The sequence below is a fragment of the Pinus tabuliformis genome, chromosome 1_2 (assembly GCF_031772625.1).
Source record: "Pinus tabuliformis cultivar Carrire ecotype Pingquan chromosome 1_2, CPIR1, whole genome shotgun sequence".
NCBI lineage: Eukaryota > Viridiplantae > Streptophyta > Pinopsida > Pinales > Pinaceae > Pinus > Pinus tabuliformis.
In genome coordinates this window covers 520,895,772-520,916,050 of record NC_142298.1, presented here as the reverse complement: position 1 = coordinate 520,916,050, position 20,279 = coordinate 520,895,772, and the positions used below count along the sequence as shown (strand labels likewise).

The 20,279-nt window shown below is 37.1% G+C and overlaps 1 protein-coding gene across 1 annotated transcript in view; it reads left to right on the top strand.

The window, feature by feature from the left end:
* SS1 (glycogen/starch synthase, ADP-glucose type) overlaps positions 1-20,279 on the top strand; it is a 217,422-nt gene that overhangs the window by 140,131 nt on the left and 57,012 nt on the right. The window contains exons 3-10 of the mRNA XM_089395502.1: positions 18,190-18,267; positions 18,370-18,494; positions 18,750-18,831; positions 19,010-19,183; positions 19,583-19,664; positions 19,754-19,845; positions 19,955-20,017; positions 20,097-20,186. Of these exons, the coding sequence (XP_089251628.1) occupies positions 18,190-18,267; positions 18,370-18,494; positions 18,750-18,831; positions 19,010-19,183; positions 19,583-19,664; positions 19,754-19,845; positions 19,955-20,017; positions 20,097-20,186 (786 nt within the window). The remainder of the gene's footprint in view (positions 1-18,189; positions 18,268-18,369; positions 18,495-18,749; positions 18,832-19,009; positions 19,184-19,582; positions 19,665-19,753; positions 19,846-19,954; positions 20,018-20,096; positions 20,187-20,279) is intronic.

Sequence of the window (20,279 nt, the reverse complement as noted above, 5' to 3'; positions counted from 1 at the left end):
TTGTCCCAAAGATCCTCATTTTCACTTTCTGCCCCATTTCCCCTTCACAGGGAGTTTTTATTTTTTTCTAAATTATCCTTTTCTTCTTTATCCCTAGATGAGACCTAGTTTGATGTTTTTTTCCTCAGTCATTGTTGGAAAGCCTTTTTGATTGGACTTCCAAGTCTCATTCTTCATTTTAACTTGAGAATAGATCCTTGCTACTATTCAAGGAGACTCATCCAGAGGATATTCCTGACTTCCTTTCTAATTGGGAAGTCATATTCATAAGCTTTCTGGCTTGTCTTCATAAGAGTATAGCTGCATGGCTCCCTCTTTTCTCCGCATCTCATCGTATCGAGCCTACTTACTTTTGAGGTATCATGGAACCATCTTCTTCAATCTAGTGATAGGTTCCAAGTCATTAATCTTGCACATCACTTTCAACTTGTTAATTTCAATGAAGGCCTTATATTGAGCCTTCCCAAGTTTCCAGCTAATCATACCTTTGTCAAGAAAGTGATCTCCTTTGAACTTCAGGTTATCTTCTCGTAATGCTACCTTTCAATGAGCACATCTTGACTTCACAGTTGCCAGGTACCAGATATTGAGCTGTCCTCAACATTCCATACAATTGAACTTGCCTCAACTGTCATCCTGCAACATTCTCCCAGGTAGGAAAACAATATGTTAACTAGATAACCAATAATAATTATTAATAACAGACTTACCTCATCAAGACAACTCTCTCGTCATCAACATCCTCAAAGTCCATCTCCACATGAATCTTCCTTCATGCAATAGAGTGCCTAAGGATCAAACTTGATTACCAAGTTACCATTTTCTTCCAGAGTTTACGCTAGATGTTGATCACTAATATATACATATTCTAGCATGAAAGTCTTGACATTCTAATCATTTCAGAGTGTCAGTGAAATTCATCTTCATAGGCAATACTATTACCAAATGAAAGATTAACTATGCATAATTTATGACTAACTTTTCTTCTAGGATTATATGAATCCTACCCAATAGTTACTTCAAACATGCATTCTTAATCTTTAACACAATCATCTAGCTATTTGTATTGTACAATGAGCTTGCAACTTGACCGAATGCATTTCTTCTTCCTTTTTCAGAGTATTGTTTCCATACTATATGGAATATATACTAGCCTTGTCATAATGCTCCTTCCAAGAGCCTTCCAAGATGATGACTCTTATAGGATCATGATGATCCATATTAGCAAGATGACTTCCTCTAACATAGTGTTAGATAATGTATGGATGAACATTTATGCAAAATGGTCCCCAAGCCTTTTATTTTGAAAGACTAGATGATTTAAAGCAATTCAAACAAGTAGACTCTCAATATGCTACTATCCCATGCTTCAATCTATGATGCCATACTAAGATTCCATAATGATACATGCTTACTCCTTTGTCAACATCAGTTTCCTCAGGGTCCTTACAGTTCCCTCCATCATGCTCATCATTTTTCAAGGAGTCATCATCAAGCATGACAGTTGCTTTGTTACTTTCCTCCTCATCTTGCTTTTATTTGCAATCTTCAATAACAAGTGCGACCAAGCAAAATAGAGAAATACAAGAACATGATATCAATTTTGTCAGTCTAAGGTTTCCATGGTTTTTCTTAGAGGGTTTTCTCGTAGGTTTCTTAGACACAAACCCTAAATTCCTTGGTATTTCTCTTGGAAATATCATCCCTAGGGTTTTTGATGTCATACCCTAGATTTCAATTAATTCCACCCTCACTAAGGTTTACCATGTCCTCGATTCCTTATTGGAAACCCTAGATAACGAAAGCTAGGGATTTTACGAGGGAACAAACTAGTTAGGGTTTAGGGTTTTTCACTAGGGTTTTCTTATCCAAGTTTCATCTAGGGTTTATAGTACCTAGCAGTGTTGTGGGGGAGCGCCCCCCCCTCGATCCCGCTCCCAATCCGCGCTCTGGGCGGGAGCGGGTCGGGAGCACACTCCCAAAATCGCTCCCAAAAAGGGAGCGATTTCGGGAGCGCGCTCCCTAAAAAGAAAACGCTCCCTGCCTTTTTGGGAGCGTTTTCGGGAGCGTATAGCCTTTTTTACAATTTTTTTTTTGCAGTAATGTTCCAAATGCAATTTTTTTTCAAAGAAACAAATAAGTTTTGAGTGGGGCAACTTAATGATTAAGCCTATGGCCCTAGTATTGATATGCGATTCATGGTAATGCTAAATTCTTAAAGTAAAAGTGATATTCTCCTTAGTCTTTATTTTCATCCTTTTACTTAAATTTTTAACATTACCATGAAATGACTCGGGATGTTTGAGAGTGGTTCCGACCTCATTGTATTTCATATGGAGAAAGTAGAATTTTAGATTTCATTCAAAATCCAACAGACTTATCAGTTTTCCAGGATTTCAGGATTGCAATGTTTCCATTGAATTTTGTCATGTATTAGGGTATGGAACTCGTATTTAATCAAGAGCACCAATCCTCTATGTACCTTGATGTTAGTGACATTGGTTGTCGAACTCCTCTATCATAACCCTCCTAAAAATGTATGCATCACTCAAACAAATTCTTGACTTGACATGCTATGCTTTTTCTATCTTATGTTAATGCTTAGAGGGTGATATTAATGACAAAGATCCCTATACAGATACAGAGGTAATGACAAAGATACCTCTGGATATTAATGCTTAGAGGGTGATATTGATGACAAAGATCTTAATTTTCCAACAAGACTAAAAAATTAGACATTTCTCGTGGTGGCAAGAGGCCCAAGCATAAGCAATAGATAATAGATTTACTTGTCTTTTTTAGTTTCTAGTAGTTTTTATAACTCTTTCATATTTATTATGATATTTTTTAAAACAATATATGACAATTTAAGTTTGAAGTTGGCAATTATAACTCATTAGTAATGAATTATGAATATGATGCTTCATGAAAGTTGAAAGTTGTTTCATTTCATTTTATAACATTTCATTTCATGTTAGATATTATTTGTTGTAATGGTTACACTTAGCTTACAAGTACAACTTTGGTGATCAATGATGATAAATGCTATATATTGAATTTTGAAAGCTTGAAACTTTAAGATTGATGAATCACGAGACTCAATATGTTGTATGTTACTATGTTACTAACTTGTGGACGTGGTTGATGAAGATTATAACTTCTAGATGATTGTTTTTATATGGTTCAATCTATGTTTTTTTATGTTTTTTATATCTAATTCATAATTCTCCATGTTTTTTGTTGACATATATGTATCAAAATATAAAAATATCTATATATTATATTAAAAAACGCTCCGGGATTCGCTCCCAAACCAGGAGCTTTTGAAATTGTTGCTCCTACACCCGTTTTCGCTCCTACTTCCTGCTTTCGCTCTCACTCCCAAGTAACACTGGTCCCTAGATACCAGAAAATATTAACAAAACAAAGTTTACAAACCCTTAGCAAAAACCCTAATGCATTATGCTGACCCTTTATTCATGAAACAATCATACATACCTTTGTCTTCTACTTGAAGCTGCTACGAAATCCACTATCTGTCCTTCTTAGGATGCCTTTCAATCTGTCCTCCATAAGGATTCCATCTTCTAGCTGTTTATCCCTCCAATTTTGCTTCATTATTCCACGTCAACCCTAATTATAGGCTCCAAAATAGGCCTCCTATAGCTGCGACCTTCCTTCCTTAGCCTCCTACTTCCATACGCTGACACTTGGGCTAATATCTAGTCTAGAAATAGGCCTTTCAAAATCCTTTGCCATTTAACAAAGTTTAGCTCTTCTGCAACTTATTCCAACAAACTTTGGCTCATAACATAGAGAGAGTGACCACTTGTACGATGCAAAAATAGTATCTGAAAGAAAAAAAACATCCAAATTTTTCCTTCAAGTCAAGGCTTGTTCCATAAATTAATTCGGCCCTCAAATAATCATAAAAAAAAAAGAGATGCTCCATCCAAATCTTTGTGTTTCAATTGTGGATGCAACTAGGCTTATTTATTTGCCCTTCTTGTAACTAGGCTTCTGTGCACTTCCTTGAGAAATCAAACCTCTGATTAGGGCACGTTGTAACCATTGTTGCAACTCTTCTAACTTGACTTAATTCCTTCTCAAGTGACTACGACCAGGCTTCTTCAACAAGGTTCTTAACTCGCTGTCTCTTTATTTTCTTGCTAGCCTATTGTAGGCTTTTTCAGTCCTTCAAGAAGACACCTATAGGCCTTAGCTTGCACCTAGGGCATACTACAGAGAACTCAGACCTGTTTTTTAAGAAAACCAACCATAAAATTTTGGCACAGAACTCGTTTTCCTCTTCACTGAGTGTTCGTCCAATCTTGGTCTGTTGTCACAAAGGATAGACACAAAACAATCCTCTTTTTCTTGACTTGGAAACTCTTGACAGTGATCTTCTTAGCTGCCATGCTTTTGACCTAAGCTTTGATCCCATGTTGGAAAATTAGATTGTGGCAACATTTAATTCACTTTTCCGTTCATGACAGTTATTTGTGATTTATATTCTTCTTATTCTTTACTATGCTTATGTTCTTATCGTCAAATAAATGCCAAAACAGGAAAATCACAACCATACACAATGAACACAAGATATAGGCTCCAAACCAGGGCAAAATACCTCCAAGGGGAAAACCCAGAAAGAACTTCTCTTCTTATAGAATCAATTTCAAAGGAGACTTCCAAGACCAAACCCTAGACCTAGGCTGCCACCAAGACAGCTCTTGTAGTTTTAGACCTGAGGTAACCCTAGAAACCCTAGGGTACTCGCACGTGTGAGCAATAAATGGCAAGATTTCAGACCTTCGCTTAATTCTAGAGCCTCTTCCTTCTTCACTAGCCTTCCTTTGTCTTCTATGAACCTCACATTCCTTCTTCATTTGTAGATCAAACCAAGAATGTGCTTACTTGATTGTATCTCAAGTGAGTTTAAATCCTTCCTTTATATAGCCTTTGTTAGGGCTCAAATGTTCCTCACAAGGTTGACTTTATGTAGGTTGGCCGACTTGGTTCTTAGGAGCCTTCTAAACATTTCCATATACAGAATATTTTTTCTTTCTTTGACACAAGTGCTCGAAAGGGTCTTTACAATATAACAATGACTCTTTGACTTATGTAAACTGTAGGAGACTTAATGACTAATAACTTGAGCATGAAACCCATGCTCCAAAAATATTTTTCTTTTATTCTTTACATCATTTTTTTCTCCAAATAATATTTACATCATTACATGAGTCAAATGACAATTATGAAGATCAAAACTAGTTACATTCTTCAACATCATGGGTCGTCCAATGAAAGACAACCCCGTAATGCTCCAATGATGAGGGCTCTGATGATGCTGCTTGCCCTCCCATGTCTCAAGGGTGAGACAAACCTCCTCTGGGCCTTGGATCAACTACCATAATATGCTAAGCCGACCCGGGTGCATTGATCCAAGTGCATCATCTTGCGAATAATGTGGGGCAATGAGCAGATTGTTGAGGGTGCTGAAGGTGTTGATGGCATGAAATGATGCTCTGACACATGATGGAGTCCCATGGCTCGCAACACATCCCCTAGGAGTGTCAATATGATCGTCCGGTGGGCTTGGGCCCCAATTAAGTTGTCGAGCCCATGATGGAACCACCTGCCAATTACATATAAGATCCAATGCGGTTACTCACCATCAGGTACAATAATTCATTAGTGCATATAAGTGAACAAAGCTTGTTAATAAAGGGCACATTGAGACTTCATAGTGGGCTTCCCTTCCAAATTTGGGGTTTTAAGTTGTAATAGTGTTACCTCCGTCGGTAGGAGTAGCTAATAAACAATCCTATTAGGTGTTCGCAGCCCCTAAGGGTAAAGACAAATCCAAGGTACATCCTTTAATTGATAGGGGTCATGTGAATAATGATGAGATGGATGGGGAAATAGGGGTCTCAAAGCCAAATGGCATGGGTTCAATGATGGTAATGATGAGGGATGTCCACATATCGAGTTTATAAATGTAGCAAGGAGCAATCGTGGATACATGAGTTAGCTCGACCCTTGTTTTTCCACCCTTCATTATTTGTATTTTTCCTTTCTATGATTTTTCTTTGTATCACTGCTTGGGGCTCTAGGAAATAAGAACATGCTGTGAGATATATGCAACAACTATTACCCCCTTAAGGTAGGGAAGTTCATCGTCCACCAGAGGTTGGGACGTGCATGGGTTCTTTAATGATGTGTGGGGCACTCAAGGGCCTTAGGAACCAGGGTGGCAACCATGATGAAGGGGTAGAGCTCATGTTTGGCTTTTGCCCACGTGCTGTATTCAATGTCCCGACCATCTTTTGCATTTTATGATATTCTTTTCTTTTGTTTCTTGCTTGTGGCCATGATATGCTTTTAATGTTCTTTTAGTTGCATCAACCTTTGGGGCAATAGTTCCAGCCCAACCTAGACATGTGGACAAAGGGAGGGGGTGTACCAGTGCCTTGTGGACCCAATGGTCATGTGTTATAAATAAATATATAGGAAATAATGTAAAATAATGTAAATGATAATAATCATAAATAATGATTAGTTAATTAGTAATTAGGTTGAAGAGTCATGTCTAAATGAGACATGACTCTCCATGAAGAGACACCTGCTTGGTATATAAGCAAGCCTCTCACTCTCATTGTATCATCATTCTTATTCACACATTTAATATATAATATTTGTATCCTCATGGATATCTTTATATTCCAAGTCTTCTAGAGTAATTAATCTGAAGAAGGAACTTTGTTCGCTTCATTTGGTATCAGAGTCATGTTGGCTGATCACCAGGCCCTTGGCCATCAAGGTTTCATCAACATTGTTGCCGTCAAGTTGAAGCGTTTCGCTACAAAAAGTTTGGAGTTTCTCCATATTGCCAATTAGGCCTTTATCCATTTAAAAAAAAATTTATTAATAAAAAAAAAGATATATATAAGAGTAATTGGAAAAATAAAACAGTATATATATATATATATATATATATATATATATATATATATATATATATATATATATATAGGGGATTTGTATATATAAAAATAAAAAATAAAAAAGGGGTTTTTTTCTGCATTGGACAGCGAGCCTGACACAACAGTAATGCCACAAAGCCACCACAGTGTCTGTGTCCAAGCTCTTGCACCTTGGCACTCTTGACAAAACGTTCGCACCTCTGCACAATTGCTGCTGCAAACCATTTGAATACTATTGTAGAGTGAAATCACATAATACACATTCAAAAATTGTTGGTCCAAATTTTAAAGGCAAACTCTTGCGTTGCTTGGAGAAGTGATATCACGTTTCTTTAATTAATACTATAGCCACCATTTTAGTTTGTAGGTAAAACAAAAATTATTACACACGCATGGTTTCCCTTACCGTCGTTGACCAAGAACGACTAGCCGTCCATCAACTGTGTCATCCAATGCCCAATTTGCAATCCCCGCAGCCTGTTCTACTTGTCGTCCCCGCTGCCTGATCCACCTGCCGTTCATGCTGCTATTGCCATTTCTATCACGCAGATTTCTTGCATCTGCTACACACAACTTGCTGCCATTTGTATTAACCTTCCATGCGAGCTCCACAGTCGAATGGTAGTTACCATTGTACAAATCATTATCTGTTGCAGCCATATGAATCACTAAACATCATCTGTGCCACATTGATTCACTTGTCAATATTGAGTTCACCTATCAATATCGAAAAAGGAAAAAAACGAAGAAGAGGGAACCGTGGAAGTGTTGAACAGTTGCATCCTTTGGTCGTCGTATTCGTAAACCATCAAACCGCCCTAAGCTTAACTCTCATTATTCTTGAGAACGTCAATTGTCAATTATTGAGGGGTTAACAAATATCTTTTCAAAGACCATATCAAAGTAAACGACATTGTACTAGTGATGGTAGTTTAAAAGTATTTAAAAAAGAAAATATATTATTAAAAAAGAAGAAGTTGAATATAAGGGAGATTACAAGGGTAATAAGAGAAAATTAAAAACGATAACTTATAATTTAAGTCATCCAAGAAAAAGAAAAGGCTGACCTATATATTAATATATATAACGATTATTGAGGTTATAAAAGGATAATTAAGTTCCAAAGTACAAAGTTACAAAATGAAAAAGGGATTATTACTTTTATAGAAATTGAAAAAGAGAAAGAGAGATATTATTACCAAAAGGGAAAGATATTATATCAAAGATAATAAAGGAAAAAGAAATAAATTAAAAGTTTTGAAGGGGTTATTTTTAAAATCACAAGTTCATCCCAAAGAAGCAAAATGGAGTCTAATTCAAAAATGAAAGAGGGAAGATTCTCCTATAAAGGTATTAAATTTTAAATTATTTACATTAAAAGGGTGTATCCAAAGGAAAGAGATTAACATCGCCATTAATCCAAATATTGAATATAATTACATTAATATTAATTTGACAAATCAACTATTATTTTTAGAGCTAAATATAGGCGAACAATAATGTTTTTTTGGTGGAAAAGAATATGAAATTAATGATTTACAAGTGACAATTGATCATTATGAGTACATATCTCAATTCTGTGTCGTAACTATGCTTGACAAAGAGGTTGACATAATTCTCGGTCGACCTTGGTTCAAGGAATTAGGTACGTTCATTCTAAACACAGAAAACAAATTCTTGATGTTCCCTTACAAGAAGAAGATGGTCACGTTCCAAGACATGACAACAAAATCAAAACTGATAATGCCTTCAGCGAAGGATCTTAAGGATATTTCGAAACTAATGTTTCAAGAGAATCCAGAAACAGTATCAAAGAAGTAGAAAGAGCTTGAAGAAGTCATATCCAACAAAAATAAGGAAAATTCATGTTTGAAGGAGCATAATCAAAAGCTACTTACACAAGTAAGAAAATGTAAAGCTAAGAAACACCAGTTAGAACAAGAAAAGGAAATTTCTGAAAAGAAACTCAACGAAAATCTATCAGGAAAAGAAGAGGAAAGTTTATGCTTAAAGAACCTTAACCAAAGGTTATTAGAACAAATCAAGTGTTTAAAAATTGAGAAGCTTGAATACCAAAATAAAGTTGACTCAAAAAATGAGGATCTTTTACGTCTCAGAAACTATAATCGAAGTCTACTCACTCAAATTAAAAAACTTAAGGATGATAGGAAATCATTGGAAAATAAGTTAGAAGAACTTATCATGAAAGAAATGTCGAAGTCGTCAGTCCAAGTCGAAGGTAAAGGAACGAATATCGATTCAATGAATATGACAACTCAAGAAGACAAGTTAGTTGAAGAAATGACACATTTAGATGTTGCAGTTCAGATGATTAACATCCCAAGTGAAGGTTTTGTAACCAACTCAACAACATCGTCCCCTGAAGTAAATAAAAAATTTTCCACACACTTAATAAGGGAATGTCAAACCAAAAAAGTTCCCTATCGACATCCAAATCATGAGAGTAGACAACTCAACCATGCTACATATCGGGACCATTCAAAACAGAAACAACAAATTGATGTTCCAGAGAAGAGTGATGTAACCTCAATCTAGTCCTATGATGACAAGTCGTTACAAAATTCCAGTGATCAGAATATTACACAGAAGATTAATCTAGGATGGTCTGATCCCTTCTCAGTGCGACAATTTGTTTGTCACTTAGAAGATCATATCAACATGTATCGACAAAGATGACAGTTCCGAGATAGAAAGACATTCGAAGCCGAAAAAGAGATCAAGCCTTTTTCATTAACAAGCTTTGAGGAGGAAGGCAATTATGAATAAATATATAGGAAATAATGTAAATGATAATAATCATAAACAATGATTAGTTAATTAGTAATTAGGTTGAAGAGTCATGTCTAAATGAGACATGACTCTCTATGAAAAAACATCTGCTTGGTATATAAGCAAGCCTCTCACTCTCATTGTATCATCATTCTTATTCACATATTTAATATATAATATTTGTATCCTCATGGATATCTTTATATTCCAATTTTTCTGGAGTAATTAATTTGAAGAAGGAACTTTGTTCGCTTCATCATGTGGACCTAGAGAGGGAAGATGATGAAATAAGGCTTGTAATGTGCGGAGGGGAGTGAAAAATGTGAAATGGGAAAATGAGACCGCGCTACCAAAATCGGGGTTTCCCAAGTAGTGCCCTTCTTGAAGCCATAGGCCAATAGGGGAGATCCGACAGGACTAGGATTGGGTATTAACACGCCATTTAAGGTGAGGGAACAAAACTACAGTCAAAACCCTTCCTTCTTCCAATTCACCAAATAATGCATGCCCAAGGAAAAACAAGCATAAGCACCTGATTGCTCAATGAAAAACATACCTTTAGGATTGGATTGCCAACCTTCAAACATATGCTCTTGACAGATGGGCGAGGGGACATATGACTGGTTCAAGGAGCGGAGATCAAATGGTACAATACATTGGCTACACTAGTGGCTGTCAAGGGCTGCTGGCTTCCGGCTGAAGAGATGTCTAGGAGAAAAATTCTCCTATGGGGTCACCTACTTTTGGTGGGTAACAGTTCCCCTTCTCATAACTTGGCATCGTTCTTACATATTCTTACACTTGTCTTTCTTCAACGTTGATCCAACACTTGTCATTGTTGGGATCAATGACAATACAATGCTCAACAAAAGGCACAATCCCCATAATACAACAACTTTGAGAATTGCTTGTAAACACAGATTTGTTAGTGGCAAATCCCCCCTCTTAGCTTCTATTCACTTGTCAAATCACTCAAAAGAATCTGCCTACTGTTATCTTAAGTCAACATACATAACCAGCACTAGAAACCAACGTGTTAGATATTGTTTTGGTGAATATGTTGCTGAGGTTCTGGAAAAAAACTTATTGAAAATATTGGCGAAAATATCAGAAATTATTAGAAAATTATCTGGACCTGATTTTTTTTGAAATATCAGACAAATCGGCAACCTGAAAAGGTTATTAAAATGATTATTCAGGTTGCCAATTTGTCTGATATTTCAAAAATTTTCAGGTCCACGTTTATTCTTGCTGATATTTCCTGATATTAACCCAAATATTTTCAATAAGTTTCTTTCTAGACCCTCAGTGAGCAGATTTTGTTGAGTGATTTGACAAGTAAATGGAAGCTAAGAGGGCAGATTTGTGGCTATTCCCTGTAACAAATCTGTTGTCTATAAATTGTTTTCAGATTTTCTGTATCATAGGGATTACACCCTTAGTGCTGGAAACAACGTTCCCTTGAAGTACATTTGTTCAGTGTTTATTTTCGTGGGCTGCCTTATGTATTTGGTTGGAAAGAAGTGAAATATATGCTGCTGTAATTTTATTTCAAATTCAGCCATAACACTGAAAAGTTGACCGAAAATATATTTGGGAAACCTAAAGTAAACGAGACGAAATTTCTGAATTTGCATTAAGCACAGCTTCTCAAAGTTTCCACATTGACTAGGTCAGACTTAGCCTTACCTGAAACACAATATAATAATGATATGAAATTTCTCAATTTGCATTAAGCATGGATTCTTGAAATTTTCATATTGATTAGGTCAGCCTTAGCCTAACCTGAAACATAATATAATAATATAATATAACCTGAAGGGATGGTTGTGGCACCAAATGTGAAGATTATACCATTCTCAAAATTACGTGCACCTTTATGACTCGTGAGGAATTTCCCTAGGATGATAATTCAAGAAAAACTTGGATGTATTTAAAATTAAAATTGCAACCTTTTGAATGCTTTATGAACAGTTCTCTGCCCCTTATCTGGGATTTTATCTGTTCTTGCCTTTAAAACAATAAGTACATGGAACTGGAATGTATTGCTTGATGAAAACTTCTTTATTCAAGATTTGGATTTTTTATTCCATTGATTTTGATTAGTCCTCTACATCATAATGTGGTATATGCAGTTTTTCTCTGAAATATTAGAAGTCAGATCTGCCACTCCCAAAGAGACTTTGTTAGATTTAACTGGCTGTTCATTTGTTCACATGCTAAAATATCCCCAAGTAATTGTATTCACGAAGGAAAATCTTCTTTTTTATTTTCTGTTTTAAAAAGCTTATTCCTTATTTCCGTCTTTCTAGTAAGTTTGATAAGCATGATCCTATTCCCCATCAAATATCTTCTTATGCTTCATTATAACTGGGGGCTGAGCATGTAATAATTATGTTTGGTAATAACTATATTTCAAAGCTTACAATAAAATGGCCACTGGGAATAAAAACCAGAATATGGTAATGGTTTAAGAGAGAATTCATTAACATATAATAAATGTATGCAAACTACCAATGAAAAGTACACATACAAAATGTTAGATTGAATAGAGAGACACTGGAAACATAGAATAAATACAGAATGCTGGAATGAATAGAGGGAAACATACAATGAACACTGAATGCCCTTAGGTATTTTATTCTTTTCAAAGTGCAAAACCAAGATGAGTTTGTGTGAAGGTTTGATTGACTATTTGTATCCTTATGCACCCTTGAATGAAGATATACTGACAGCTGTCCTTGGACTACAAACTATTTTAATATTTAAGACATGGAGCACATTGAAATTTGACTGCACTTATGATACATTAGAAATGTCACTTGCTCTGATTTGACAGATCCCCTAATTTGTGTGGACCGACAACAGAGTTTCCAATCAGAAATAGGAATGGGATCATAACAAACTTAAGGGCGCTTATGTCTTATCTGGATTCTGGTCACAGTCAAGTAATGAAAAGAAAATAAATTACATCAATATTAATTTTTGGTATGGTAAATGTTTGTTTTAATCTTGCGGGAGCTATGAACTCAAGCTCTGCATTAAAGCTCACTTTAATTTGTGGGGAGCTATGAGCTCAAACTATGGATCAGTGTTGTGAAAATCGCGATAATATCACGATATTATCGTTTTATTGCGATTTTTTCCCGAAGCCGATATTATCGCGAGTATTAATCGCGGATTTTTTTTTCTTTTTATACCTGATAAATTTCGAAAAAATCGCGATAGTTTGAAAAATCGTTATTTTTTCCCAATTTATCACCGAGGGTCGGGGCAACGCGGTTTTATAAGGAATGCTAAATGTCCGAAATGCAATTTTTTTGAAAGAAACAAATAATTTTTGAGTGGGGCAGCTTAATGATCAAGTCTAGGCCCTAGTATTGATATGTTATTCAAGTAAAAGTGACATTCTCCTTAATCTTCATTTTCATCATTTTACTTAAATTTTTAACATTACCTGACTCAGGATGTTTGAGAGGGGTTCCGGCCTCATTGGATTTCATATGGAGAAAGTAGAATTTTAGATTTCATTCAAAATCCAGCAGACTTATCAGTTTTTCAGGATTTCAGGATTGAGAGATTGTAATGTTTCCAGGTGACACCACCTACTCGGGCTACCCCTGCCACCAGTAGAAGACGTGGTCTACCTCCTATAGCTCCTACTTCTAGTTCTTCAGCTTCTAGAGCACAATAGACTCCATTGCCAACTCCACCAGCACCAGTGTCTACATCTAGAGGGAAACAAAAAGTTGTGGCATTTTCTCGCAAGAGGGACAGAGGAAATCAATAGGATTAGACTTTAGTTATTTTCTTCATTTTATTGTATATGACATTATGACATGATGAGATACATTATTATATTTTTTGTTGATATTTTGAGGCTGAGTTGGGACTCAGGAGTCAGGACTTACTATTCAGGACATGATTCAATGTTGTTATGTGTGATTTTAGCACTAGAAATGGTATTAAACATCTTGTATATTAGTTCTTTTATCATATTTATGTAGAAATTTTGAATAATGACACATATTCACATAGATTATCCTGATTATACAGTTATAAGCGGAACATGCATAATACATAACCTCCTCTACGTTGATCATCAATTTACAGAAGTAGAAACATTCATAGGCGCACATAGAAGCATCAATCACACATATCAACACAGTGTTTTCCCGGGGAAAGCATCTCGTTAAAAACCCCACACTATCTGTATATTATATTGATTGAATCATGTAACATTACAAAGTACAATGCTTATCACAAGAAATCCAGGACCAGCTCCACCTGTTACACACAATACAGCTCAGATCTGATCTCCAAATCTATTCCACTGCTTGCCTACCTCCACAGCTCAATACCTGCTCAAGAATTGATGAGAATGGTTTACCAAACTCGTATTTGACCTGCAAATAATCACTCATACTGTGTTGGACGTGAGCACAGGCTACAATTCTTGGTATTGGCCAATTCATTGGCATACTCAATCCCTCTGATTGTGCAAATCATCATGCACAGCTATAGTCACAACTGATAGCAATCTGATCCTCTAACACCTGTCCCTGCTGAACTGAACATGCATTGACATGCAACTGAGTTAACTGATGTATTCTATAGTTGCAGTATGAGTTAATAACTTGTGAATTAATTAATAACTAATTCACCCAACTCATCTCTAGTCTATTGATCAGTTAGACTAAATACAACTAGTTTAACAAAGTTAAACTGAACACAACTCCATTAACTCCACCTCCAGTCCACTAAACTCAACTCACTTGAGTTCTAACTGAAGTCCTGCATGCAAATATTAGTCATCCCATAGGTAACCACGTATTTCCTTCTGAGATCTGCATGTACCACATCCGTAGCTCATCCTGAAGTGCTCCAAGAGAATAAGATCAAGTTTATAGTCCAAATATTATTATGAGACAATAGTATTTGACTTTTTTATTTTTGATAGCCAGTCTAAAAATAGACTTTGATCACTCATACTGTGATCACTCATACTGTGATCAACCATACTGTGATCACCCATACTGTGGTCACTCCTGCTGTGATCACTCCTGTTGTGATCATCCCTGCTGTGGTCACTCTTGCTGTGATCATCCCTGCTGGGATCCAAAAATAGAACTTGCGCCATAATTTGCCTGCGGGCCCACTTAGTGAAGGCAACTCCTTTCCACTAAGCTCCATCATCTTGTTGCATTCTCAACAAGCATTTCTTGTTGCACACTTTTCAACACTCCCTCTCAACAAGAAAGGCTTCCTCTCAAACCCGATCCTGTAACTCTGGAATGTTCTCCATGCAACACATCTGGCCGGTCCACTTGCTCTGTCATCAAAGTCTTTGACTGCTATTGCCTCTGTCGACTGAAGACCTTGCATCTATGTGCTCTTCAGTATCTGACTGCTCTAGCCTCTGTCACTTTGATCTCTGACTGCATCCGCGCTGCTGCTAGTTCTATCTCCCAGCATTGCATCTGCACTGCACCTCCCAACTGACCTCCCTGTTGGGCTAGAAACACCCTCTGATGCTGAAGCTCTACCTGCTGCTGACAAGTGCTCCCTCTCTGACATCTGCGCTACTGCAACATCTCCATGCATCTCGCACCATTGCACACCTCTCTGTGCCACCTAGCACTGTGCAAAACACTTGTGCCTCTCGCATTGCTGCAGCCTGCTAGCTATGCGCTGTCCTGGGATTCCCTGCACTGTCGCTCTCTCTGCCGCTCCATCTGCATTTGTCTCTACCCAATCAGTCATTTCCTGCTACTACACATCTAGGCTCCCGTAGCAAGGTCTCATCCAAGAGGTTGGGTACCTCAAGGATCCTGCCCCTCCTCCTTGGGACGATCAATCCACATCACCCACCTCCTACCTGGAGGTATGGCTGCATGCGATCCCTCAGCCCACCTGGCTCGAAGTTTCCCCCTACTGGAGATCTCTGGATGAGTAGATGTCTCTACTCGATCTCCTCTCAGCTTCCCCTGTTGTGGCTCCTCCACAACCTCCTGAAGCTGTTGCACCAATCGTGGCTCCTCCACAATCGTCTGAGACTTCTTCTGGCTCTACATGTTGAGAGGTAATGTATGCTCCCTCTCAACCACCAAGTCTCCATCATGACAACGAAAGCATTGCACTTTCGATTTGTCAACCTTCTTCCCATCACTGGAAGAACAAGATTCGGAAAGAGAAACCTTCTCCTTCCCCTTCTTCACCTTACTCGCTAAGGCACAGTTCTCCTCATCCTGCATCAAATCCGTCCATAGTCGTTCCCAATTTGGCAGTTTCTCCCTTCCATTCACTGAGTCCTGGTAGCTATGCCAACTCTTAGGAAGGTCAAGGAGTGCTAGACTCACCATCCTCATCCGACAGTCACCCCCACACTTCCCAGCTCATCCCGGCATTGGGTGAACTTCGTGAGATACTGGGGCATACTGTCTCCATTCTCACACTTAATGTTTCTGAGTTTTATCTCTTGCTTTGGAATTAAATTCGAATTCCACCAGCACAAAACTCAACCGCTTCCGATCTAGAATTCGTGAGAACAAAGTATTTCTTGTACAGAGATCGACTGTATGGGCATTCACCGGATATCTCACCTTCCAAAAGAAGGATGAATCCAGAGGCTACCTGGCCCGATTACAGACTCTGCCTGAAGAAATAAAATGTAAACACTTCCTGAATAATAGATCTGATGATCAATACAACACTGATATCATGTAGAACTTCTTCTACAAATCAGCTCGCTCTGATACCATGTAGAAATTTTGAATAATATGACACATATTCACAGAGATTATCCTGATTATACACTTATAAGCGGAACATGCATAATACATAACCTCCTCTACGTTGATCATCAATTTACAGAAGCAGAAACATTCACAGGCGCACATAGAAGCATCAATCACACATATCAACACAGTATTTTCCCGGGGAAAGCATCTCGCTAAAAACCCCACACTATCTGTATATTATATTGATTGATTCATGTAACATTACAAAGTACAATGCTTATCACAAGCAATCCAGTACCAACTCCACCTGTTATACACAATACAGCTCAGATTTGATCTCCAAATCTATTCTACTGCTTGCCTGCCTCCACAGCTCAATACCTGCTCAAGTATTGATGAGAATGGTTTACCAAACTCGTATTTGACCTGCAAATAATCACTCACACTATGTTGGACGTGAGCACAGGCTACAATTCTTGGTATTGGCCAATTCATTGGCATACTCAATCCCTCTGATTGTGCAAATCATCATGCACAGCTATAGTCACAACTGATAGCAATCTGATCCTCTAACACCTGTCCCTGTTGAACTGAACATGCAACTGAGTTAACTGATGTATTCTATAGTTGCATTATGAGTTAATAACTTGTGAATTAATTAATAACTAATTCACTCAACTCATCTCTAGTCTATTGATCAGTTAGACTAAATACAACTAGTTTAACAAAGTTAAACTGAACACAACTCCATTAACTCCACCTCCAGTCCACTAAACTCAACTCACTTGAGTTCTAACTGAAGTCCTGCATGCAAATATTAGTTATCCCATAGGTAACCACGTATTTCCTTCTGGGATCTGCATGTACCACATCTGTAGCTCATCCTGAAGTGCTCCAAGAGAATAAGATCAAGTTTATAGTCCAAATATTATTATGAGACAATAATATTTGACTTTTCTATTTTTGATAGCCAGTCTAAAAATAGACTTTGATCACTCATACTGTGATCACCCATACTGTGGTCACTCCTGCTGTGATCATCCCTACTGTGGTCACTCCTGCTGTGATCATCCCTGTTGGGATCCAAAAATAGAACTTGCGCCATAATTTGCCTGTGGGCCCACTTAGTGAAGGCGACTCCTTTCCACTAAGCTCCATCATCTTGTTGCATTCTCAACAAGCATTTCTTGTTGCACACTTTTCAACAATTTATGTGTCAATGTATTTATTTTATGTTGTAGATGGTTTAGATATTAAAAAATTTGAAAAAAAGTGAAAAAAAATGAATATTTTTGTACCAAACGATTTTTTCCCAATTATTTCCCGATAATTACGATTTTTTTCTGATTTTTTCCTCGCGCCGATATTATCCTGATAACAATTAATGCAACATTGCTATGGATTAAAGATCACTTTAATAAGGGGGCTGCCAAACTCAGGCAACTCATACTACATGATCAGGATTCTATGCCCACCAAGGTTTGAACCAAGCTCATTATTGTAGTGAGGTTGCATCTCAACCACTAGACCACATCTCAATGGAATAATTACATCAAACCTTTGAATCTATACACAATTTGCTGTTTAATTTTTTTCACGGGGAAGCTTTGTGATAATCTATGTTGTTCATCTTCCTCTAATTTGTGTCTCATTTTTACTTTTTATTCTCCTGGCAGGTATTTGTTGATCATCCTTCTTTTCACCGGCCTGGTAATCCATATGGTGATAATTTTGGTGCTTTTGGCGATAATCAGGTCTTATGCTCCTTTTAGTGAGTTGATAGTCTTTTGACATGATATATACCACAAACATATTTTATGACAACTGATGTCAGTGAATTATCACCTCATTTGCAGTTCCGCTTCACTCTTCTGTGCCATGCTGCTTGTGAGGCTCCTTTAGTACTCCCCTTGGGAGGATTTACATATGGAGAAAAGTGTATATTTATAGCAAATGACTGGCATGCAAGTCTCGTCCCAGTGTAAGTTATTAGCTTTCTACATCTGATAGTTTATTATTTTGTATGTTAAGCTTCTATGGAAGGTTCTTGCATCAATTTGCATCAGCATTTGAGACATCTCAACTTAACTAGGCATCTTCATTTGTTCTAACCATTGCATTCCCATAATAAGAACCTGAATTTTAGATATTATTCGCAGTAAGGTTAGTATTTTTTCTCATACAAGTCTTTGTGGAATGGTTAATATAATTCTTGTTGTTTATTGCCATTTTAAAGTCTAATAGCAGCTCGGTATCGTCCATATGGAGTTTATCGTGATGCTCGTTCTATTCTTGCTATACATAACCTTGCACATCAGGTAATAACACTAATTACATGCACTGATATAGTTGTTTCTCTTTTGGTATGTAATATGATTAACTCATTTTTAAAGCACCAATTGCTCATTTAGTCAACCCTACCAAATTTGACTTAGATACAGCTAGGATTTAAAGTGCTGCGACTGTTAATTACTTTCACTTTTTGCATTTAACAAGGGGGTTGAACCTGGAACAACCTATGGGAATCTGGGATTACCTCCTGATTGGTATGGATCACTGGAATGGGTCTTTCCTACATGGGCAAGAAAGCATGCTCTTGATAGAGGTGAAGCTGTTAATCATTTGAAAGGTGCAATTGTTACAGCAGATCGAATTCTGACTGTTAGTAAGGTTATTTTCTTATCACCATAGAATCATGCAAAGATTGATATTTTTGTTGTCAGTTTTAGAGGTTTAAATATTTGGAATAGATCCACGTCTATGTTGTTTGAGAACACATTCTGTTAATGTTTAAAAAGAATTGGTGTCTTTGTTGCATGGATGTTTCAGCTCCTCAGTTTTGTGAAAAGAATCTTTTGCAAGTCTAAAGTGATTTTGTAATTCCCAAAGATTCTACCTCATTAATAAATATCTTCCTAGCATAGATATTGCATTTTTTCATTGCAAGTCTAATAATATAACATAGAGGTTCCTGTCATAAAATTTTCCCAATTCAAAAATGTAAACGTGTTTCCAACCATTTTTGTTGCCTTCTTGTGATATGATCCAACTCTTCTGCATTTTTCTCAGGGATATGCTTGGGAAATAACAACCACTGAGGGTGGATGGGGTCTTGATGAGCTTCTACAAAGCAGAAAAGCTGTGATTAATGGTGTGATTAAAATACTACGTTTTCAAAATCTTCTGGTAGTATAGTGAACTACACTACTTATTTGCATTTTTTTTTGTGGAATAAGCCAGGCATCACGAATGGAATTGATGTTGATGAGTGGAATCCAGCTTCAGACAAACATGTCCCATTCCAGTATTCTGTAGAGGACCTTTCTGGAAAGGTATGTTTCATCTCTAAGTTTGGGTCAATGATTTTAGCCATGCATTTTATTCTTGATGTAGAAAGCAGTTTTGCATCTATTCCTTGAACTTTCAAGCACATTCATGCAGGCAAAATGCAAGGCAGCTCTACAATTGGAGCTTGGACTTTCTGTTCGACCAGATGTGCCGCTGGTGAGTTTGAAGAAGATGACATGTTCTATTTAAGATTCTTCAACAGCATTGTTAACTGTATTGACAATTTTTTGCGCAGATTGGTTTCATTGGAAGATTGGACTACCAAAAAGGACTTGATCTTATTCAGTCAGCACTTCCAGAACTGATGCAAGATGATGTCCAATTTGTAAGTTTGCATTTCTTTTTCCTTTTTTGTTGTATGGTTAGGTTATAATGTTTCTGAGGGCAATCATCATTGAGTATTTCTATTCTCATCCTA